A 25,104-nucleotide genomic window follows, 5' to 3' on the forward strand; every position below is an offset into this window, starting at 1 on the left:
ATTGACAAGCTTGTCAAGAGGCAAGACGCTATTGGACCACATATCTAGAGTGAGACCTGCGATTGGTGTGTGACCGGGGACCCTTTTAATTGGTTTGTCTCCAGGGGGGCCTGTGATTGGTCTGTCGCTAGGTGGAGTTTGTTGATTGACAGAGCTGTCACAATCGGCGCTGTCTATTGGGCGGCACTCGATAGGCGAGGGCTGTGATTCGCCAGCCTGTCTGCAGGGGGCGCTGCGATTGGTCGACGGATGACAAGTGGCGCGGTGATTGGGCAGGGTGTCGGCAGGTGGCGCCCCAGCGCTGCTTCCTTCCTGAGCCGCCATTACGGGAGCTGCTGCGCCGCAGTGAGAGGCGGAGAGCGGAGGCGGGGGACAGCGAGCGAGGCCAGCCGCGGAGAGCGCCAGGGAGCCGCGGGGAGACGCCCACCCCCCTCCCGGACACCGCCCGACGGACATGATGTTTCCACAAAGCCGGCACTCGGTGAGGCTGGGGGGGCGAAGCCCCGAGTGACAGGAGGGGGGAGAGGCGCCTGACCCCCCCCCCCCGCGGGAGGGGGCGCGGGGGCCAGCGCTGGAGACCCCCAGGTGACAGGAGGAGGGGCCTGGGGAGGTGGGGGCTGGGTCTGTGACCCCCCCCCCCCATCAGCCCACAGGCGGGGGGGGGGCTCCAGCATGGGGGGGGGGGCTCCAGCATGGGGGGGGCAGGCCCTGGCGACCCTCCCCCCCCCCCCCCCCCCCGACACTGGCAGGGCCCAAGGTGGTGATGAGGGGGTACCAGTCTCAGGTAGGGGTGGATGGTCTCTTCCTGCCCCTATAGTGGTGACTTGGGGGGGTGGGGAGGGGGTGTTGGTGGCAGTCACTATAATGAGGGCCCCTCCCCAGTGATTGGGGGTGGGTGTTGAGGGGGCACCAGTCTCAGGTAGGGGGTTGGGGCAGTGACTCTTCCTGCTCCTATAGTGGTGGCTTGGGTGGGGGTGTTGGTGGCAGTCACTGTGACTGGGGGTGATGGGGAGAGGAGTAACCAGGCCATATGGTGATGACTTTGGGGGTGTTGGGTGCAGGCACTAAGGTGCCCCCCTGGTGATGGAGGGGGCTCTGCCTGGCCCCATGCTGATGGTTTAGTTGGAAGGAGTATGTTGGTGGCAGGATCTACCATTGGAGAGGCTCCTCCAGGTGATGCAAGTCCCTCCAGTGATGGGGGCTGTTCCTCACCACTACAGTGATAAGGGATTGGTGCCAATAAGCACCACAATGGGAGCAGGTACCCCCCTGATGGGGGCTGTTACAGATCTGTGAGAAACAAAGGGGGACACTGGTGGCTGCTTGATTTCACCTGCCACCCCTGGGGCGTCTGAATGGGAGAGGATCTTCAGATCCCTGTGTTGAGCGTGGGGGTAATAGGAGTTGCCTCGCAGAGGGATGCCAGTAAAAGCTATAGGATTGAGGTTTGGAGGGACTGAGTATAGGCCAAAGGGGGGGTCTAGGGTGTAGTTCGCACCACATTTCTTTACTTGCACCTTCCAAACTCCTCCGCTTTGGAGCATGTCACTAGTACCCATCTCCTGCAACCACAAAAGCAGACCAGGGGTTGCGCCTTCATATACCTGACCCCCAAAGCCTGGAATGACCATCCACAACACATCAATCAGAGCCACCTCCTCTCTTCTTAACTTCCACAAGAAGCTGAATACCTGGCTCTTTGAGTAAGCCCTCCGGGGTTGACCTCCCACACCGGCTACTAAGCCCTAGATACCCTCACGGGATAAGTACTCTGTTAACAGGACAAGGGTGTGGTAAGGAGGGGTGTGAAAAATTGGTGGAGGGACACCAAAAAAATAAGGAAATGGGGAAGTAAAGCTCATGGCGTAAAGAAGAAGCATAGGCTAAGAACAATGGGCAGGGAGTTGAAAAATTTGTAGGTGCAAGTGGTAGTAAACACTACTGTGGTGCGAAAATAGGCATTGTGAACGGTGCACCATATAGAGAGGGGAAGGAAAAGCCTTAAAGGATTGGTGGAGTTAAAACTACAGGAAAGGTGTAACTGGGTCAGAAAACGTCAAAAAGAAAGGAGTAGTAAAGGTAATGAGAGTGGAGAAATGCAGTTTTAAGTGATAAGGCAAAAGACCATTTAAGGCTGTAGAAGAACAGTAAGGACTGCTAGGATACATGGAAACAACAACGGTTTTTGGCCAGCGTGAACCTGTAATGAAAGGCCTCTGGGACAGTGAAGGGCATGGGGATTTGCAGGTGGAATCAGCACCCGCGTAACCTGAACTAATGATAATGTGTGTGAGGATTTGGCTGTTAGTTTGAAAGGGTAAAGCCGCTGGGTAACCAGACAATGCAGTGATTACCATATGAGCAGATATAACTTTCAGTTCCATAATATAGCTCCCTGTTGAGGCACTACTCATGTATAAAACTAATCCCTTAACTAAAAAGGGAGCTACACCTAAATAGTCCAAAGTACCATTTTCAAAACTGACCATATCCGTGAACTTCCTCATGGTTAGAAGCAAATGAGATAATGTCTGCAGATTTTACGCTCCTTGAAAGTATACCGTCTTGACAAATACCTTTATCGTCCCTATCAATTCCTTTGACTCTTAATGTAACTTAAAAACCTTGGTACACATTTACAATATTTTGGCGTATGGGAGCGTCACCAGCCTTCTTATTGCGCGGACTTACATCTCATTCCTGCCATTTTCTTTTGAGGTATCTCCAAGATAGGTGTCTGTGTTGTTGGCATGATTGTTTGTTTGTGCAGAAAGAGACACCTTCCTGTTCAAAAACAATCAAAGGAGGCGTTTTCCTCGTTTTATGTGTGGTGCAGCACACATGGAAAGAGAAAAAACAAGGAGAAATGTAAACATTTCTGGTTACGCCTGCTTTGGGAAGGTGTTAGTTTTGGCGCTGCCCCAGATTTATGCTATGGTGTAAATTTGGGTCCGTGTCAAAAACCATGGGTATTGTGTGGTAGCACCCATGGAACGCCCCTACCATGCAGGGTGGCTTTCGTGGCCTTTTAAATATGGGCTTGCATACTGCACCTCAGGAGCTTCGCAAAAGTGCCGCAGGGGCATTGTAAAAATGCACCCCCCTTTTTTAAAATGTGTTTTATTAACTGTTTGATCCATAGACGCCTTATGATTCATCAGAGCAATGGACCAGCAGATTGTTTAACAAAATGTAAGTCCCATTAATATAATTCAAAAATTGGTATTAGGATAAACGTTTCCAAATAAAATCGCCGAACCTCTGTATTCGCATCCCCTACACATTCTAGGCTCCTACTGTGATTGCTGTAACTCTGTTGTATGCGCAAGTTTTGTTTTGGTAATTGTCCCGATCAGTGCTAATGCAATGTTACAAATTGTATCAGAGGGCATGTAAATATTGAGATGGTCTAACGTCCCCCCAGTCCCAGAACCTTTTTCACCGTAGTAAATAAACAAGGCCGAATAAGTTAATTGGGCAAGGTAAGAGGTTTCTAGCTAAAAATCATTAGGGACAATAATATGGGTGCCTTGCTATAAAATGGAGTGTCTGGTCTGCTAAGGACAAGTAGGGTGGCAAATGAGTGTGTAGTAGTGGTGGCTTTTTAGACCCACACTGATAAGTCATAGCCTGAACTTCCTGTATAAGGTTCCCTCTACAAGGCCCTGCTTCCCGTTGATGTGTAAGGGGGATTCCTGAACATTCAGACAGCTAGTAAGTTAGAGAGGGGTGTGTGTATGCAGGGACTGAACCTGTAATCTGTCAGCCTGTAGTCCAGGACCACACTAAACTCTGCAAATGATTGTAGCACGAGTGCTTGTGAATTTGAGTGCTAACACATTTTGTTTAGTGTATTACACCTGGAAGACTGCAGTATAAATAAAGCGCTATTTACAAGTTGATATTCTCTTCCATTGAAGGGCTCGTCTCACCTGCCACAGCAGCTGAAGTTCACCACCTCCGACTCCTGCGACCGGATAAAAGATGAGTTCCAACTTCTCCAAGCACAATATCACAGGTAGGCTTTGAAGCACCACAGAGCGGGTCATCAGACACCTTTTCAGCCACTAGCCTGGTGTCCCGCAGCAGAGTCTCAGGCCCCTCACCTGATGCAGTAACTGCCCCCACACAAGTCATGCTAGCACGATATCACAGGTAGGACTCGCGGCATCAGCACTGTCCAGAGGGACACAGATAGTCATCATGGACACTCTTCCGGACACCAGCCTGGAGTCCTTGAGCAGAGTCCTCGACCACATACTTGGCTCATCATCTGCCTCCACAAAAGTCGCAAACTATGAAGGGGTCGAGGTGGCGGGCATGCTATGGCCGGTCTCTCTGAATGACCCTTGAAGTTGACCAAAAGAGGATGGTTTATAGGCCTTTTCCGAACCCTTTGACCATGTTCAATGCTGAGGCCCGTGTTGTATCGAGTTTGTCACTGGTATGTCTACCTCCTTTCAATGCCCCCGGATCTTGACTGAGCTCCAAATGTGAAGACGCTTTTCGATGACTATTTTTCCAAATATAAAGCATCTTCAAAGCGTCAATGGGATCGGGAGTGTCTGTGTGTCTGTGACGCGTTCTTTCCCTGTCTTCATCCGATGGGGAGTGTAAAAAGCCAGGGGCTCTGCTTGGCCAGTGCAGTTGTTTAAAACAGATGCCCTAAGATAGCTGGGTTTATGCATGTTCTTTTCGTGTATGTGTTCAGGGGTGGCCATCGTGTGTCCAAGAGGCCACATTTTTTTTAGACATCAAAATATGATAAATTTATATGCACTAAATAAGAAAAAATCTTCTACATAGCCATTGGTTATCCGGTAACAGTCCTGTTTCAGTCCAGCTGGGCATCTGTTGGACTCCTGGATATTAATATCCTCTTTGATCAGTGCCATGTGTGTGTCTTTTTTTATTTTTTTATTTGTACCCTCTTTTGTGCCTACAGGTGGTCTTAGAGCAGGTCCTTGTGATTTTGTGAGGTAGAGCCTTTGTACACTGGGCTCAGCTTACCATCAGGAGAAGTGTGGCTCACTGGTTAGAGGCGGCAGACCCGTAAGCAGAGAACTGCCCGGGACCAGGGTTCGATTCCCGACGCGGCAGGGTCGTGGACCTGGGTCAGCGGACTCGATAATTCTCGCCTCGGTGCCTACTCTAGTCAGAAACCACACTCGGCAACTCTGGGCATCAGCTTGCCTCATCTTCACAACGGCCCCCCAGACCGCCGGGGATGCTTGGTCGCACCTTAGAGATACCCATCAGGGACCATCTCTCAGGGTGAGCCAGGACGGGTTCCCCAGCGGTCGAAGCGTGGAGATACTCCTCCGGGAGTCGATTCCTAGCGCTATATAAACCCTTAATTAATTGATTAGAGTTACACATAACTTCTGTTCGTATGACATGGTGGGTCACTGGTTGAAGAGGGGGTTGATTTTCTGAGGGGCTTCTTGTTGGTGGAGGATGCGTACTCCTTCATCTCGGGTGGCTTACGTGCAGACTAGGGTTTTGTGCATAATTCATCATGCTGATCCTTTGACGCCTGTTCAAAGGACTTTATGATATCAAAGGAGATCCCAAGATCTCCCTCTCTTACGACCTTCATGGTCTGGGAACTCCGTTTCACAGTTTTAATGTGTGGTGCATCCTTCCACTGGATTGTGGTGTACTTAACTAGCATGGGCAGGAGCAGAGATGGGGATTTGGGGAGGGAAGAGCAGCTCATCATGCAGACCGGCTGAAGGGGGAATCCGCAGCAGGCGCAGCCTGGCCTTGGGTGGCTGTCGCGGAGGTACTCCAGAATCTTGAACATTGGTGAGTGCAACACCATAACCAGCAGCAAAGGAACATGGCAGTAATGGCCGAGTTGAGCACTTGTAATGCACACCTCCTCGCGTGAGGTGGTGTGATAATGAAGCACCGAGGGTCAGCATGCAAGACCTGCTCAGGGTGGTACCTGCGCTCGCCTGACAGTCTACTGTGTGAACTAGGGAACCGCAGCAAGCTTAGGCGCGCATGTTTGGCCATCAGGGATTTAGAGTATGGTTACAATCGGCAACAAGTGCTTATTACATGGGAACAGAGCTAGCACAGGCAGCGGCAGCTTCGTGAGACATAGGCTGTAGCAATTATATTAAGAACCTCTGTGCTGCTTTGCCGCTTGTGTTTGGGGGCCAGTTATTCTGATTGAGCTCTTACTGTATTCTTCATTTTCAGCTTGAAGTTGGAGTGTGATAAACTGGCCAGCGAGAAGTCCGAAATGCAGCGTCACTATGTTATGGTATGGAATTTGTGCTGTGGCTCACACACCAGTAACACTTCATTTCACTCGAAGCAGAATTGCTGCCCTGGATTGATGCATTGTTCGTCATTGTCTGTCTCTCTGCTTGCTGGTGCACCAGCTGGTGTGTGCCCAGGTCTCAGGGTAAATAGCTATGCGGCACAACAGGTTGGCGACTTAATGGGGCAGTGGTCGATGCTTGTAGTGTTGAACAGCCCTTGTCATCACTGCTGGCTTAACCCTTGTCTTGGAAGACTTGTTTGTACTGCTCTGCCTTGCCGGGTACCTTAGTTACGGGACCTTTTCCTGTAGAAAGTATTGCTACCCCTACCCACCTCTACTTTAGACATTTTATTCCCTCCACTCTGTCTTCAGGTTTCTCTCCTTGTACTTTATTTTGTTAGTGTGTATTATTTAGCACCGCGGTCCTTAGACGGCAGCAGTGTATCACATCTACGGTAGAGCATTGATCCAAGAGGAAGATGTCTTTACAAAGAAATAGCCATTTTGGAACCAGGTGCAAGAGTCAGGAGTGATGGGAGGAGGGCATGGTAGCCCCTCAGCCCTTTATGGGGGAGACCATGTTGGTCTCCCTGAAGTAATACAAAGGCGGGTTGAGGCTGCAGCTCCGGAGATGGTCTAAGTGGAGGTTTGGTTAGTCCATTTCTTGTGGGTTTGAGCTATATGGATGCTTGGCTTCTGAGCTGCTGCTACTAGGAAAGAAGGTGTGCTTGCCTTGGATGGGGGTATGTCTTACAGGCCACTGTGAAGCGCTCTGAAGACAGGGGTGAGGTTGGTGCGAAACAACCCTGAATCTATGCACCATGTTCTTTCATTTGTTTCTGGATTTTTGTGACGTTCCTAGTCTCTCTGGAATAACTGGTTAATGTCATCTTTGCCTCCTTTTTCTGCTGTTCACCCCACTGGAATTGTCTGCTTTTGTGCAGCATAGAATGTCTTTCTCCAGCCTGTTTTCAATCTGCCCTTTAGAGAAGCCAATCATATTTAATATGCAGAATCCATTTTTATTCTCCATTTTGAAATCTATTTCAGTTTGCTGCTGTTGGGAAGTGATGTGCGGAATTCATAATGTGTGCCTAGATCACTGGGACTGGTGCTAACTGGGAGGAAAGATGAACTGGATTCATGGAGGCAGTGGGCTGCAAACCGGCTGAGCTCTCTGCGATGAGTGTGAGCCCCATAAGATTGAGGGAACACATCGAGTGGTGTGCAGCCTGGGTGCTGTTACGGTTGTGTGCAGCCTGGGTGCTGGTTGTTGGTTGTGAAGTGGTTTGGTCCCTACATTGGAAACTAGAGCACAATTGATGAAGGTGCCCTTACTGTGGACTAGCCCTTCCATAGTGGAGACCAAAGTAATGGTGTGCTTCCTCACACTTCAGCGGTGTGGCAGTGTTGGTGACTTTGCCAATGCCCCTTTGTGTTGCCCACCTGCTGTATTGAAGTCTCTCACCTACATTCTCGTGTTCAAGCCCGATTTCTGAATTATGCGTTTGTAGTAGTAAATGTTTATTTCGGATTTGCAATCTATAAAATAATCACAATTATCATTTAAATAATTTATAATAAAATTATCTTCATTCGCATATGATTTTGATAAGATCAATTATGCCACAACCTAGCTATACACAATAATTCATGTTTACTTCCTTCTGAAAAGCATTCCATACAGGATTAGATAAAAGCTAAAAAAATATATAAAATTAGCAGCGTCCTTTCTGGCTAATTATTGCTCTTCACAAGACTAAAAACTATGAGGAAAGTATTCTTTTGTACTGGTCCGACCACCATTTTATATGCATAGTTTCAGCAAAATTCTTCTAAAATACCAAATGAATTTGGGTAAACTACAAATGAATTCACAAGTGGTGCTCTTTCCGCCTACTGCGAATTATTCATGCAGCGTTCGTTTTTGTATCTTTAGCATATGTACTTTCCATCAACTTGAAACCCAGTGCTAACATAATTCCGAAACTTGTAAGTAGAAATGCAAAAATGTCACTTTGTGGGTCTAGAAAACCTTTTAAGAAGAATAATTTTTTCCTAATGAAGCACTTCAACAAGAACTAAACATGAAAGCTTGAACTTCGGGTTTGAATGTTTTTGAATCCTTAAATAAGAAAGAAGTTGAGGGAATGGGGTTAGAAAGCCAGCAGTGGAATGTGAGTGTCTTATATAGAGTGATGCTTCAGGAACCCACAATGTAGAGCAGCATTAGTTCTGCTGAGCAAGAGAAACTCGAAGTTTTGCAGGCTGTTCCTGTGTTTTATGGTAACTTTGCTCATTTTTTCTTCCTCCAGTACTATGAGATGTCCTACGGGCTAAACATTGAAATGCACAAGCAGGTAAGCAGATTGTTACATTTTCTTGCAGCATGCCAGAGTGGATTGTGTTGTGTGCGAGCGTGTGGTGCGTTTTGATGCAGATTGGTGGACGGTTGCATGACCTTGGGGGAGGAGGGCATTGGAATGGCTGTGCTGGCTGAGATTTTGTGTTTTGAGCAGTAAGCGTGTGTAAATGCTTTGTATTGCAGTAGGACGTGTGAACCTTGCTATCTGAATCTGGTACCTTGTGCGTGTACTTTCTAACTCTTGCTCCCTCATTGGGGTTTTTCCTTTTTTTAATTTTTTATTTCAGGCTGAAATCGTTAAGCGATTAAATGGAATCTGTGCACAGGTGTTGCCATACCTTTCACAAGAGGTAACTTTTGCGTCATTGCTACAGAAGGGTGGGTGTGGGGTTACCTGTGATAGATAAAAGGCAGTTTAGTTCAGTTGTTAGCCATCTTGGCACACCCGTTTTGTGTTTTCTGCTGCTTGTTTTTGTGGTTCCAGACGCCTATTGTAGACTTGACAATAAAGACCAATGCTGAGAATTCAGCAGCGGCAATTTTTCAGATCCACAGACAGTGTAAACTTTCCATGTCCCTGCCGCCTTCTCAGCCTTTTCCTGAAGCGGTGTCTGTTGGGAGTGAATGGGCAGGAAATGATTTCATCCATGCATTCCTGCACCCCTAGTCCATAGTCCCCTGAAGTTGTGTGAGATATGTCACAATCTGCAGTTTCTTTCATTTGTACTCAACCAGGTGGCAGTCATTTTTTAACACTTAAGAGTCTCCAGTCCCAAGTGTGAAGCTCGCCTGTCATTTTAGCGCAAATTTTTTTCTGATTGGAAACGTTTGAACTCAGTTGCCCTCCTTAATTACTTAACCGCATGCGTGCGGCTGCAATTTTTTCGCTGTGCGGCTATTTACGAAAAGCCGCGTTACATGACGAGCTGAGCTCGTTATGAGCATGCGAGCGGCGCAACTCATGACTAGCTCAGCTCGTCATGCGCATGGAAGGGGTTAAACTGCTGCTTAAAGTAGAGCAGAGGTGTCCAGCATTGGTGGCAAGTGCTTGATTCATGCCACAAATTCGAGGTGTCCGCACAATAGCTTATCATGGAAGTGTTGCAAAGATCTTCATTATTATTATTTTTTTTTTTTACGGCGTTTTATATAGCGCAAACTTGACCTGGTATCGGAGCGCTTTACGTAGCACCAGTTGCGTTACATGAGGACACATTCATTTTTGCAAGGCACACACAATTAAGTGATTTGCCAAGAATCACAGGCTGTTCAGCGTCCTTGCCGAGACTCAAACCCTGTTCCCCAGATTCGAGGGCGGTCGACCGCCCTAGCTGTTAGGCCAACTCCTCGTCCCAAACCCAGATCTGTTTCTTGTACGCTTTTATTGGACAAGTTATCTGGAGCGATGCTCCATGTAGTGCAGCCAGCCTCCATAAGGTGTTAGCATGACTTATGTACCCAGAGCTGCATTTAGTGGAGTGAGTTGAATGGTGGAAAGACCCGTCAGGAGAGAATTACAGTAGTGTTCTAGAAAGCATTAATGGTTTAATCAGAGTTTGGGGACTTTGCTCTGGACGAAGCTGCAAATTCCTCAGAGGAAACTCTATTAAAGGAGCGCATTTCTGTCCATGGTGTTGACTCTGGATTGTAAATTGTATCTTGTCTAGGATGACTCTTCAGGATTCGGCAAGGTCGGCGGTTAGTTTGCTGTTGAGGATATTGCAAGAGTCTTTCCAGGGTTTCCCTGGGGGCTGGTGGATTGAACGAGGAGAAATGTGGTTTTGGATGGTTCAGTTTTAAATGATGGGTAGTCAGCCACTCCTGAACCATGTTTAGAGTGCTGGCGAGGCATGAGATGTCCTTTAAAGAAGAGTCCTCCAAGTACAATTGGGTAACCTCAGCTTGTCGCTGAGAGAGGATCCCAGAGATTGATGCATTCGTTGAAAAAAAAGTCTGGGCTAGGACAGGTCCGTGCAGGGCCCCTTGTATTAAAGTCACCAGTTCTGAAATGCATTATTTTTAGCCTGTGTGATCTGCCTGTGAGGTAAGATTGGAATCATTTGAGTATACTCCCATTAATGCCCATACTCTTTTTGTGAGCATCAAAAACTTTGCAGTGATTTACCCTATAGAAAGCCGCCGATAGGACGAGAAGAATTGGACGGCAAGTATTGCCTGAATCAAGGATGCACATTGCATATTAACACCTTGGAGCAGGGCATCTACCTTCATTGAAACAGATTGTTTTTTGATGTAGGTGGAGGTTGGCTTGGATGGGTTGGGTAAGTTTTCTTGCTACACAATGTTCGGATGAGCTTTGCAAGGAGAAGGGAGGTTGAGAATGGGACAACCCGTTTTGCGATTATTCGCATCGACATAATTGTTTTTGAGAAGTGTTGCCACTTGCCCACTCTAGAGGCAGTCCGGAATCACACTGCGGCTGAACTAGAAATGAATTAGTTTAGTCCAATAGGGTTGCTGGTGTGTGATAATGCTTTAGCAATGCAATGTTGCCAGCGAACAGCTCAGTAATTCCTCCTCTGCATTGTTGTCAAATTGTAAGCTTTTCTTCATTTGCATTGAGGGGTCGGATTGTTATTGGGAAGTTCACCCCCCCCTTAAAAAAAAAAAAATCTCAACTGTTTATCTTTAACCAGTCTACAATTCTGCCTTGTGGAGAGGAAGGGAGCAGGGGGAGGAAATAGAGGAGAAAGCAGTGAAGTGTGTGGGCTGTGCGAGTTTCTGCTTGATAGGATTAATATCTTTAGAACATCAAACCAATACCCGGGTAGGTTACCTAGTGCCCTGGTAAGGTGAGTGTCAGCCATTGCTGTCGTGCACCTCTTTGGGCCCGGCTCCGCCCCGCCTGTCGTGCACCTCTTTGGGCCCTTGGCTGCCCCTCCTGTCGGGCACCTCTTTGGGCCCTTGGCCGCCTTGCCTGGCCCGCTCCACTGCAGCCCCTTGGGCGCCTCACCTCGTTGGCTCCACTGCGGGCCCTTGGCCGCCTCGCCTGACCTGCTCCACTGCGGGCCCTTGGCCGCCTCGCCTGGCCCGCTCCACTGCGGGCCCTTGGCCGCCTCGCCTGGCCCGCTCCACTGCGGGCCCTTGGCCGCCTCGCCTGGCCCGCTCCACTGCGGGCCCTTGGCCGCCTCGCCTGGCCCGCTCCACTGCGGGCCCTTGGCCGCCTCGCCCGCTCCACTGCGGGCCCCTTGGTCGCCTCACCTGGCCTGCACCACTGTGGCCCCTTGGGTGCTTTGCCTCGTTCGCACCACTGCAGCCCCTTGGTCGCCTCGCCTCGTTCGCACCACTTCGGGCCCTTGGTCGCCTCACCTGGCCCGCTCCACTGCAGGCCCTTGGTCGCCTCGCCTGGCCCTTGGTCGCCTCGCTTGGCTCGCTCCACTGCGAGCCCTTGGTCGCCTCGCTTGCACCACAACGGGCCCTTGTGTTAGTGCTCATGACAAACTCTCTTTTCACTACGGTTCTTAGTCTATCCTGTTTGCACCTTGGTGTGAGTTGTCCCCTCCGTGGTTGCTGTTTGTGGGTAGTCCCCTCCATGGGTGAACTGGAAGGTGCCTTCAGGTGCTACAGATCAGTCACTAGCATGCGTGGCCTGGAGTTTCTGTGCTCCGGCCATACCCGGGTTGGTTAATTTGTAGTTGTGTACCGGTGGGGGTCTCTGGCCCTTTTAGGGCTCATGGAGATGCTCTCCATCTTGCCACGTTGGGAGCGAGGCACTGAATGGGTAAGACCTTTTTAAAGCAGCATTGTGCCATTCCTCTGCCTGGTTAGCCCTGGCACATAGTGATGAGCAGCTGACCAGCCCCGCTGCTGCTCACGCACATTTATTCACATGCATCCGATTCCAGCTCAACACCAATCGTTAAACATCTGTGTGGGATCTTCACCTAGACTAATGCAGTGAGTAGCCAGCTCCCGCTCTGCTGACGCAATAGGAGGAGGCTGCCAGCTGTCTTTATCTCCCACTGACTGGGCTCATGCCCCTGAGGTATTGTAGGATCTGCTTTCATGGTTACCCCCACTTTTGCCTCGTGTCAGTGTGTTTTTGACCTATTCTGCTGGTATCCTGCCAATCAGGACCCCAGCAACTGTTTTCTCCCCTAAATTGGTTCTGGTAAGTACTTTGGTACATCCACAGTTGGCTACTGGTGTAACCTTTGAAGTCCCTAGTATATGGTATTAAGGTACCCAGGGGTCTTCCATGGGCTACAGCATGTATTATGCCACCCATGAGACCACTCAAACTGTGAGTACAGTCCTGCCATTGCAGCCTGTGTAAGCTGGTGTTAGCACCACTTACGACATATGTTTCCTTATGTCTGAGGTCATTGCATTTAAAAACTGTCACTCCTATAGCAGGCTCTTCAGTCCGGGCAGGGGGCTGGATTACAAATGTGAGGGTGCCCCTGCAAGAGCAGGACACCCCTACAAACCCCGGAGTCGATTCTCCAGGCTTTGTAAGTGCGGTCAGCCATTTTAAGACCTATAGTGGACGCAAGTCATTACAAAATGTTTAACTATATAATGGCTACACTGAAACCAGTCATGTTTGGTATCAAAGATATTGGAATTCTACCCCAACACCGATTTCAGTTTTGGAAGTATGATCCTATGTACCGGGGCCTTTGGGGGACCCTCTGTACTCTTCTGTGAGTAGGTCCTCAGATTCGTCGTGGGACCAGACTCAACCCTGAAACTACGTCGCTCTTTAATCATCTGGGCACTTGGACTTCGCCTGATACTAGGACTGCACCATGGAAGACTCCTGCTGCTCCTGGTCTCGCTGTTCTTCATGTCTTCTGTGTCTGCCCTTCATCTAGGTTCTTCAACAGACCTGTGGGCATCAAGGACGCCCTAAGAAATCTCCCTTGTAGTAAAGGAGTCACTCCCCTGCATCTTCAGGCACCGCAACGAAGCAGACCGGCCTGCTGCTCCTGACATCCCAACGGTGGTTCTGTGGCTCCCTAGAGGCCTGTCCTGTCTTACCTACAATTTGGAGGACAGTATTCCTCTTCTGGGCTGCTGAGACCAAATACCTGTACACTGCATCAACTTGTCGTTGCCAAGGCTTGTTGGCTCTGCATTCCAGAGATATTCAGGCTACAAGAAGCTCCAGCACACGCTTCCTGAAGAAAAGAGTTCTCCATGCATCCCTTGCATCTTGGGGCTCCAAATTTGGTGAGCTCCTTGAGGTCCTCTTGCGACTCCTGTGTCTTCGACCTGTGGCTCCTCCTCTTGGTCTTCTCTTGCTTCAGTGGGCTCTCCTGCCTTTGAGTTTCTTGGACCTTGCTGGTCCCAATGTTTGCTCCTTTTGGTCTTCCTGCCAGTTGCAGGTACCAAGGCTTGTTGGTGCTCCCACCGGATACCGAGCACCTAGACCCGGACACCTGAAGTGTGACAGTTTGTGCATGATTCCTGGTCTTCCTCAGTGTCACCTGGTCCTCACAGCTGAAGCAACAAGGTCACAGTCTCTTCTGAACCTCGAGATATTGTTGTGCGTTGTGCTTCCATACCTCCTAGTCTCCTCCGGGTGGCATATACTCTGTCCCCTCTGCCTTCAGGGTCTTCACTTCCAGAATCCACCTTTGGATTCCACTGGACTCCTTCAGTCTTCTTCAGAGGCATCTTCTTCGAAGTCTCAAATTGTCGTCTACGGCAGGTTTTGACTTCACTTCCCCTCTATGCACCCGGCTTCCCTGGTGCAGTTAACCTGGTTCCTGTGGTATCCACGGTGGGGTGGCTTTTCAACTTTCTGTCTTCCAAAGGGTTTCTTTGGGTCCTCTGAGAAGGGTCCTTCAGAAAAACCGCAACCTCGATCTTTCCCTGGACTTCCATGGGTCACACAGCTGTGTTTGCACTCTGCAGACAGCCTCTGTGGGGTTCCTAGGTACTTACCTTGGGTGGTTCCTTGTGTCCTCAGCTACTCTGAGTCTTCTGGTCCAAGTCTTGTTCTCCTTTGCAGTTCACATTCCACTTTCTTAATATGTGGTTTGGTCTCCCCTGGAGACCAGTATATTTGTGCTACTTACCTGATTTATTTCTAAGTATTCTTGTGCATTGTGTTATCTCCGGCCAGGAGATATACCAATGTGTTAGTGAATGTGTTGTGTAATAAATAGACATATTTTCTTATAAATACACTGTGTGGTTCTTTTTCATTTAACTTACACTACTTATTAAAGTTTGATAACAAGCTGCTTTACGCTCCTTTGAGATAAGCCTGAAGGCTGCTCTCCATAGCTACCACTTTCAAAGGATATCAGAGACCACTAAAATCACCATAAGTGTGTACCGTATACTAAGCCAGCCTCCTATAGGTATCCTGCTAGTCCTCAGCCATGCAGTGTCTCCCCGGCACTGGGTGATAATACGTTCATAACAGATCCTGTGCAGTGGGGGCAGCAGTGAGAACATTTATTATGACACATCGTGTGCCTTTAGAGGGCTAATCAGACTTGTGGGTACTGTAACCCCTGCAGTGACTTGGAGACATACCTCTTTTTTCACGAAGGGTGTGCTGGCATGGATAGCCTTTTCACAGAATTTGTACTACGTTTTGAAGTTTCTAACCAGGCTTTGGGCAGTTAACCTGGTATGTCTGCCCAACCTGGAGTTGAAGAAAATCTGGCTCCTGTGCATATTTCGGTTTAGAGTGCCAGGATCGTTTTTTAAAGTTGCATGTGGCACGTACGCTATTCTGACCACTTCGAGCAGCACGGATGTGCTGTGGTCATGCAAACCAAGTTTACTTGCTTCTGTGGACTGTATTATTTTTTCTACCTTGATTATTAATGTAACTGGTTCTACTACACGCCCTTCAGTCAGAAGCAGTTTGGTTCACGCTATGTGCTAGGTAAAGGGCCCAGTGTTAGCTTTGTATGTTTTGTTGGTAGGATGATTGGTCGTGGAACCTGCTCCCCTTGGTTTCTGGCCTTTACCAGAGATCTGTTACCTTGTAGGAGCTCCTAGGGTCGAATACGAGGCCTGTTTCTTACTGCATGGTATGCTGGGGCACCGGGTCTTCAAAGCCTCATTTACTCGGATGAGCAGTCGAGGCGGTGAGGAAGGAGGTGGGCGGTTCTTGCTGGACTATTTTTGGCGAGTATTTCATGAAGCATCTTGTAGAAAAGAGCGCGCCCCTTTTCATCTTCCTACCCCAATCCCGCATAGTCTGGTTCTAGCGGATACATTGGGTGTTTGGGTGCATCTTGGAATTACAGAGCACATTGACTCTGAACACAGCTAAAACTCCTCACTGGGAAATAATTGAACGCAGTGAAGCGACCGTATGGGACAAGTGCAGCAAACCACGGGTCTTTTGGGCTTTTTATTTCGTTCGAATCCTCTTTTCACCCTTCACTGCCGGACCCAACACCTTCCACAATAATGTGGTCTTTTGCTGGGGATGTAGGCTTCTTGTAGGCTTCTCTCATATTTTAGATGACAGATGTATTTGGATGTAAAGTAACTGTGAGCTGGGAAGTCCCCTACTACGCCACCGTTTACACACCATCTTCACTAAGGTAGGTGGCCAAGTGACCAGTCTGCGTTACCAGTATTCATTACTGTGCACTGATTTGAGCAGTTTCTGAAGCACTTCTCAAGATGGTGGTATTTTTACATCACTCGTGGAATTGTCCAGGGCAAATGTAAGATTTTAGTCTCCCTTCAAGAATATGCTGAGATCATTTGTTATATCACATGAGCACAGCATTACTTGCATTATTCAGAAATCAATTGTAGGAGTAAATCACATATCTGCCAGAAAGGAGGTGTAGACTGTTGAAGCCTAGTGTAGGAAGGATTTTCATAATTGGAAAGAACACTTCTTCTGCATCACTGTAAGAATCCATTTGAGTGTGGGCTCCTTGCTTCACTCTGACTCGTCTCCAAAAGGGTCAGTTTGACATTTTGTGGTCACTTTGCCTGAAGGAGGTTTGGATACAAAGGATCTAAGTTTTTGCATTATACAGTATCCCCATTGATGGGTGTTGGCCCATGGACAGAATGCATTGTCCATATGCCAGGCTTAAAAATGGGAACTGCTGCTTTGGTGACGGAAAAGGCAGCTGGTGCTTGAGGACTGGAACCAGCCAGCTGGAAGCGGCTCGACTCGTGCTTTGGAATCGATCCTTTGAGGCCTCCACTTCCACCTTGTCTGCTGGCCAGAACCCTCTTGGCCCGGAGAGCAGAGTGTTGGCTCCTTCCCATCTGGGAGCAGCAGGTCCAAGTGGATGCGGTGCAATCTGTTCTGACTTGCTTTCTAGTTTTGTTTTTAGGTCTCGCCTGAGCCAGCACCCATGCGCTGCTCTGCGAGGCTTCTAGTAAAGACTTTCAACTCTGAGCACAAGCTTGTGCTTGTGTTTTTTTTTGTTGCTCACGCGCTATTGGCCTTTGCGTGCCTCTTTCTAAGCAAGACCCCACACAATTTCCGCCTTCTCTCTCCCGTGGCCTAGAGAGCGAGCAGCAGCGTGGATGGGTGCCAGCTGCATACCTCTCATTCCTTGCAGAGCGCGTGCACCGATCTTGTTATGCATGGAGATAGTCAGTGATTTGCCCACAATCACAAGATGTTTGAACCTACCGCCAGACCAATCCTGTTTCCCGAAATTTAGTCTGCTGCTCTACCCGGTTCCCAACCTGTCACATAATGTCATTTTTGTATTGTTTCAACTACGGATGCTGCTAAGCATGTGTAACGATTAATGAACACGGGACTCCTACAAGACGTTTTCTAGATGCAGAGTGTTACCTACATCTTGATTTCTGACTTCAGCGATAGGTTTGCAAAGTTTAGGATTCGTGCAGGGGCACACAGCTGCCTCACTCGTGCGCACACGCCTAGAAAGCACGGTCAGCGCGAGAAAAAGTACCTAGCAGCCGAACCGCGTTTTTGCCATGATCATCTTTTGTACTCCAGCGCGCGTGTCTGGAAGCAAACTACGCCTTTTTACAGCTCACAAGCACGTGCAAATATAACCTGCTCAATCCTTTCACCTGGTCAAACTGGAAAGGGGGGGATTGTTGGAGATTGAAAAAGCTGCACAATGAATGATGGGTAAACAATGACAGGAAATTTGTGGAAAAAGGCAGTTGTAGCAGAAATGCAAGTTCAACTGCTGAACACTGGAACGTACTACAACAAATATGACCTGACTTAATAAAACAAACCATAGTAATGGAACAGAAAACTAACACAAATAATTAGTAATCCGTTCACCTGCACTATCTGTTTCGTGTCCTGAAGTGGGCATTAACTATTAGAATGTATGTAATACTGCACAGTAAGAAAGCTCTGCATTGAGCACATTTACACAGTGAGTTTTCATACAGTAAATATTGTTTGTTCTTTTCAGATGCGCCCCTGGAAGTCTAGGGAGATGTCCTCGTGCTATAGAATCAGATAATTGACCTATCAATTTGATTATCAGAATTGACCGTATCAGTTTCCCATGTTGAGTCTGTATTCTGTAAAAGTTTGGAAGATTCTGTATTTCTGTAAGAGTTTCGAAGGTCTTTAACCCCTACCGCGCTACCGCGTTTTCCCGCTGTACGTGGGATTTTCAAAAATGGCTTGATCTTGACAAAGCCAGCTCGTCATCCGCGCAGCGCAGGTAACGCTGATGACCAGCTGGCTTTGTCATCAGCGCCGAAGGGGTTAAAACTAGGTCATCACTTGCATTTAATACACTTGCAAATTGATGTCATTTTTTTTTATTATCTAGTATTGATAATTTACTTAAGCATGTTTTAAGTTTGAAAAATGTGTAAAAGTCTTAATTATTAAGATTGAGATGCCTTTAAATTGGCAAATAGATTTTTGATGGTGTTGGAATGTTTGAGGAATATGATGCCCTTGGACGACCAGGCAGGTCAGTCCAAGTAATTACCAGCAATATTTATCTTTTTGTTGGACCAGAGGGAAGTCAGGATGGAGTTTTCAAGCTTTATCTTTGCGTGCGCATCAATTTGCAACACTGCACCTTTAGGGTTGATGATGTTTGTGGGGGGCGGATGTTTCGTGTGTTCATGTCCTCCCTGGGATTCAGGCAGCTCGTAAACGCCCCTACTCATACAAAAGGCCACACCTAGATCTGATATGGACTACAGATCCCAGGGTGGTATTAGTTGGAATCCTCCCTTGTATCTGGTCAGACCATCATCTGATCTACTGTGACATCCCCCTGGATACTATACCCTTACGCCCAGCACCTAAACCCAGACTGACCCGTCCGTGGAAAAATGTGGACCAACACACACTGAACACGTCACTCAGGGGAACTGTCCAGCCGATAACACCTAATAAAGATGTAGATCAAGACTGTAAGGACATGATGGACTATTTGGCAAAAGCCATCGATCAGATAGCACCTGAGAAACTCCAAACAAAAAATAGTGGAAAAAAGGGAGCCCCATGGTTCACACCCGCTTTGAGGGATCAAAGGAAGGCTCTGCGTAATATGGAGAGAAACTGGAGGAAAAATAAGGATACAGATACCTGTGGACAATATAAGAAGGCGTTTCGCAGCTATAAAAAATCCACCCGGGAAACTAAAGCTTCATTTTATGAGACCCGAATAAATAGGGCGACCAATGTTCAAAAGGAAACGTTCAAAATCCTGAAGGAACTAACTAAAAGAGCTCAGGATGCAGAAAGCAGCATAAATTGTGATACTTTCCAAAAATATTTTCTGGATAAAGTAGACACCATTATGCTCGAAATAAAAAGTATGGGGTACGGCCCAATCGAGCAGCAGGCCACTCTAAACTCAGCTGCCAGCTGCCTATCCTAATTTCCCCCTATGGACCCACTAATCCTCGAATTGCTGATGAGGAAGACAAAATCTGGTTCCCCTGCAGATCCATGCCCCCCAAGTATTTTCTGCTTGGCACGTCCTATTCTAGAGGACCACATCCTAGCCACACTAAATAAATCCTTGAGCACTGGTAGGCTCCCCACTAGCTTTAAAGAAGCTCGTGTAAGACCGCTGCTAAAGAAAGTGGGGGCAAATCCCAACGCCTTAAAAAACTATAGACCCATATCCTAGCTGCTTTTCCTGTCCAAAGTACTCGAGCAACATGTGCTAAAATCTCTGTCAAACTTCCTGGAGTCTAACCATCTACTCCATGAGAGGCAGGCAGGTTTCCGCGCACATCACAGCACCGAGCTTGTCATGCTCTCGGTGCTGGACGAGCTCAGAAGGATGGCTGACAGTAAGAGACCGAGCGCCCTGATTCTGTTAGACCTATCAGCGGCGTTCGATACTGTCAGCCATACCCTTCTGCTGGACAGGCTGGCTGGGGTTGGGATTCAGGGCTTAGCTCTTCGGTGGCTGGAATCATTCCTATCTGGGAGAACCCAGAGAATCCAGATGGGAGACAGCATATCAGGAGTGGGAGGTCTGACTTGTGGTGTCCCCCAGGGCTCAGCACTATCCCCACTCCTGTTTAACCTATATCTGCAGCCTCTGATTAACACACTAGCAGGGATGGGCTGTCGAGTGTTTAACTATGCTGACGACACACAGCTGTTGCTGGGCATAGACGACACCGTACAAGCCCAGTCACACGCCCAGGACATACTCCGATACACAGTCCACTGGATGGCCACCAACCAGTTAAAAATCAACCCGGAAAAAACAGAGGTGCTGATAGTACCATCCAAGTGCTCCTCTTGGAGTGACTTGTACTGGCCCCAGGAGCTAGGCCCAACTCCACAGCCAGCTGCCACAGTCAAGAGTCTTGGCATTAAGTTAGACAGTGCCCTTTCTATGACCAACCAGGTTTCTACCGTGGTTGGTACCTGCACTGGTCTTTTAAGACAGCTGCGCAAACTAGTTCCTCTCCTCCGAGCCGATGCTTCGCACAGTGGTCTCTGCCACCATAGTGTCAAGACTCGACTATGGAAATGCGCTCTACTTAGGCCTGCCAAAAATGCTAATAAACAGAATTCAGGTAGTCCTAAACGATGCCGCCAGACTCCTCTTTAATCTCCCGAGGAGAGCACATGCCTCTCCATTACTAAAGAGTCTACACTGGCTGCCAATCGGGCAGAGGTCCGTCTTTAAAAGCCTCTGTATAGCCCATAAAGCCATCTATGGGCAGGCCCCGGCTTACATTAAGGAACGGATTGAGATATATAGACCGGAAAGAAGGTCTTCAGACGCCCAACTCCTTGTATGCCCACGTTTCAAACTGGCCACAATGGGAGGGAGATCTTTCTCGGTCCTACTACCGAACCTTTGGAACGCCCTGCCGGAGGCACTCCGTAAGGAGGGTAATCTACTCCGCTTCAGGAAAGCCCTGAAAACCAACCTTTTCAGAACAGCACTCAGCTTAGCTTAAGTCCTGCCCCTTCCCTCCTCCCTCTTTTCAGTATCCCGGTTGTTATGTTTTGTGGTCAAAAGCGCCCTGAGACCTGCAGGTGATTCGGCGCTATATAAACCCGCTATAACAATAACAATTGTTCGGAATGATGATGTGTTGGAAGTCGTGGAGTCGGAGGTCGAAGTGTACGGGATCAGAGAGACACAACCTGTCCATACTTTTTAATTTATGAAAAACAGTTCCCCCCCCCCCCCCTTACTTTTTTGTGAAAGGACAACCGTCCCACAGTAATTCCGATAGTTTACATGCTTCAGCTGAGTCTGGCAAGGAGTCTCCTGTGCTGTGAAACTGAAGGAGGGGCAGAGAGCTAAACAAGCCTACTTGCCAGGGTGCTGCTGCCTGCAAGAAATGTACATGTGCGCAACTGGTTAATCTGCAAATGTAAAGGGTGCTTGGAAGCCGGCATTGGCTTTAATTGATGGAATAATTTGACGCTTCATGATGACGCAGGTTTATTCCTTTTGAGTGGTAGTGCAAGTGAGTATCCAGCTGAGCTATGAAGTTTCTGCTTTTAAGGGACAGTTCTATTAAACAAGCATGTGCAATGCCATAGGTCTCGCATTTGCAAAAGTTTGAGCTATTGTCGTAAATTACAAAGTTTTTATCTGTGTTGGTATGGAAAATTTACGCTACTTTGAACTATTGACATTGCAAATAACAAGGTCTTTTATTTTTGTTTTTAAAACAAATAAAAGGCTTTGCCCTCTACAATGGGAATAGCTTAAACCCACGTAAATGTGAGACCTATTGCATTGCAAATGCTTGGTTTTAATTGTGTGAATGTTAAGTCACTCTCTACCCTATAGCGAAACTGCTTAGCGTTGATGTTGTATTGTCTATGTAGTAGACGTTAGATTGCTGAACAGCCTAGCCTTTTGTAGGATTGGAGAAAACTGTTGCATGTCCTACATGTGACTGAGTGTGTGCACACCTTTTAGAGGAAGTGACCTGCCTATTGGGAAATTATCAGGATTTTGTTTAAGACCACTGTGCTTCTTGTGTGCTGAGTGGCACAGGCTGCATCTAGTGTGGTGAGTTATAGGTCCGTGCGAGCAGCACATTCTGACCATCCGCGTCGTGCGATAGGCACCTTGGCGACGGCGTTCTTGCGCCTTCTAATAGTTTCATCGGTCTTACTCTTGCTTAAGTTGAATTATGCTGATTTTAGGCACAGCAGATCAGGCAGTGGAGTCCGCATCACCTCCACTCGCTGTGTTCTAAACATGCTCTGCTCATCGCAGGTGAGCTGCAGTGGCTGCGATGGAAAGCTGCACCTTGGCTGTGAGGGCAGATTAAATGAAAGAGGATTAGGGAAAAAGCGGTTTAGAATGAATTGAGAGAACCTATTGAGTAGCCTCGCTTCCTGGTAGAAATCGGTTGCAAGGGAACTCTTCTGCTACTCTAGTGGTTTGGAGGGCTACCAAGGGTGGCTGTGCTGCAGTGAAGATTGCTGGCACGGACTCGTCTTGTGGTCTGTGAGGTCTTCTGCATGTGCGCTCCTCTTGCGCCGACTCAAGTGGTTGACGCTTGCCCTTGCATGTCGCGATGACCCAAAGGAGAGGTTTAACAGCGGACCAGTCAAGCTCACTCCACCCAGGCGCATTTGAATGCACTAGTATTAATTACACAAGTTTAGTAGTTCTCATGTACCCTTGGGCTCTTGCTGCTGGAGTGCTGGTTTGGGGGTCGTGGCAGGGAGAGTTGGGCTTAAAGTTGCATGTGGATGGAAACGCATCCCCTTCAAAAGGTTTGTGTGGGGGAACTTTTGAGGTGATCCTGAATATTGTGCAATTTGTTAGTCGGGAGTTTAGCGGAGTACACTGGGGGCGGAGGGGTCTGGGGGGAGGGAGAGAATATGCAACTGGTGCCATTGATGACCGTGAAGCCAGGGGTCCCAGAGTAATTTACATGGCATAAGCAGCTCCGTGATGTTGGCTTTTGTAATAAGCCAGTGATGGCAGTGGCAGTATCAAATGGACACTTCCTGTGTATGTGCTGATGGCAAGACTCCTGTGGCTGAAGGTCTACACAGGACCAACCCCAGAGATTGAACATCTTGCGTCTGGTTTAGCTTGTGTCGGTGCAACAAGTTGGTGTCACCCTGATACCACGGTACCTGACATGCCCGCCCTTGGCGAGCTATTGCAGTTCGATGTAATGGGATGTATTGGTTCTTCAACCAATCCTAGTAGGCTACAGGTTCTCAATTGCAGTGGGACTGTCTTTGTGGTGCACAATTCAGTTTCCTTTGTATTTCTAATGTCTATCTTTCCTATTCTTTTAGTAAACCGAAATATTGGCCTTGAGATTCTTGGAAAGTCTGCATGGTTCTTGCATAGCTACCCTAGTTCAGTGGCGAGACTTTATCAAATGTTTTGCGAAGGAGTATGTTTTGGACAGGAGTATGTTTTGGACAGATGATATTTAATGGATCCACAAGATTGATGGCACTTGGTTAATTTCTTAGATAATAAATCCAATTAACGCTTTTACGTCTTCCTAAGTCTTACTTAGGGCTGCTGCTAGATTCCTAATGATTCTTCGATACTGAAGACCAACATTTCAAGCATGGCCTGCTTTTTAAGTCTGTGAATCCCTTTTGGGGCAGTGGTCTTTGTATTCTTCATTGCTTCAACTTTATTAATCAGTTCAGCCCTGCTTTTAGAACTGTTAGGGAATGTTTTACTGTTACTGCCATAGAACGTGAGAGCTCTTGCTGAATCAGCGGATCCTTGCAGGCTATTGCATTGGGCCACATTATACTATAACATACCTGCAGTCGAAAAGGGATTCATTTATGAGGGTGTGCCATTGGTAGACTTGGGCTTGAGTATTCAATATGGGGTCACTTCGTTTTTGGGGAGTGAGGGTGTGGAAGTATTTGAGGCTCAGTACCTGTTTGTCAAATGCTGCTGGCTGGTCTACAGAACGCTCTTGCTGCTGCTTGGTGAAATCCTCAGGGTGTTTATTGATTTCGGCTTTCTTTCCTCGCAGCACCAGCAGCAGGTTTTGGGAGCCATTGAACGAGCCAAGCAAGTGACCGCGCCCGAGTTGAACTCCATCATCCGTGTACGTGAGATGCCTTTAGGAACACCTTTGCTCTAATGAAGTGTGCAGGCGGGGTATGGAAGGGCTGATGGGCCGGCGGGGAAGAGGACCCATTCTCACAGCTGCAACGAGAGACGCAGGGGTAGCTCTCGAACACACCTGACGCTCTTATTGCTTGATGTTGACCTCTTTGGTTGTCGCATCAGCAATCCTGTCTCTCTGGACTGGCACATGATATTGTGGGTACGGCATATCCGCAGCGGCTTGCAGCTGCCATTTTCAACTACGCCAATGACCCTAATGCAGGAAGTGCAGGAGGCAGGAGTTAGTGGTCTGAAAGCAGGAATGAGGCTTGTGACCTGGGAAGGATGTCCATCTAGCTGGGGAAAAAGTGGATTTCTTGCAAGGCTGGGCGTGCAAAAGCTAGAGTCTACCAGTCTTTATGGAACAAAGTTGTAAAATGATGTGCCTTTTTAGATGTTTACTTCTGAATTTGTTTTTTTGTTTTTAATAACCTCAATGTGGTTTAGAAATTGTATATCTTGAAAATAATAAACTCTCAATCCCTACCTCCCAGGACTGGGTGATCCGCAATCACGTGACTCTGAATTAATTTAATTTGTGGGATTCTTAACGGGGCCAAGGGTTCTGGTTGACATGAAACTAACTTCAACAATGGATGTTGGCACCTCGAAGAAAACAATGTTATGTTTTAATGGATCCTGTTTGTATTTCGAATTTGCGGTGGGCTTTCCTGCCATTGCACAGAACAAAGTCACTTACATAGATCCTTTTATTTCTAAACCATCTCAGAAAAGGATTCCCTCTCCTTCCATTATGTACTTCAAATCATGGCTCCCTTCCATTACATTTGTGAACCCACTAGGCTCTTCCCCTCCTGTATTACGTACAGGATACCCCTCAACTAGACTGGCTGAAATGCTTCATTTGTTCTTAGGGGGCTGGTTATGAGCAGTGGCAGCATGTGGAGTCTGCCCTTTTGAGCTGA

The 25,104-nt window shown here is 47.9% G+C and overlaps 1 protein-coding gene across 4 annotated transcripts in view; it reads left to right on the forward strand.

Moving 5' to 3' along the window:
- Positions 1-261: 261 nt before the first annotated feature.
- TLE5 (TLE family member 5, transcriptional modulator) overlaps positions 262-25,104 on the forward strand; it is a 39,735-nt gene continuing 14,892 nt past the window's right edge. The window contains exons 1-6 of one of the 4 annotated variants that reach the window (XM_078669650.1): positions 262-481; positions 3,921-4,018; positions 6,211-6,274; positions 8,593-8,637; positions 8,930-8,992; positions 24,042-24,116. In XM_078669650.1, coding sequence (XP_078525776.1) covers positions 455-481; positions 3,921-4,018; positions 6,211-6,274; positions 8,593-8,637; positions 8,930-8,992; positions 24,042-24,116 — 372 coding nt within the window. In that variant the 5' untranslated portion in view covers positions 262-454. The remainder of the gene's footprint in view (positions 482-3,920; positions 4,019-6,210; positions 6,275-8,592; positions 8,638-8,929; positions 8,993-24,041; positions 24,117-25,104) is intronic. The other 3 variants (XM_078669651.1, XM_078669652.1, XM_078669653.1) reach the window with 3 other exon arrangements.

Source organism: Lissotriton helveticus, chromosome 12, assembly GCF_964261635.1.
Source record: "Lissotriton helveticus chromosome 12, aLisHel1.1, whole genome shotgun sequence".
In the NCBI taxonomy this organism is placed as follows: Eukaryota; Metazoa; Chordata; class Amphibia; order Caudata; family Salamandridae; genus Lissotriton; species Lissotriton helveticus.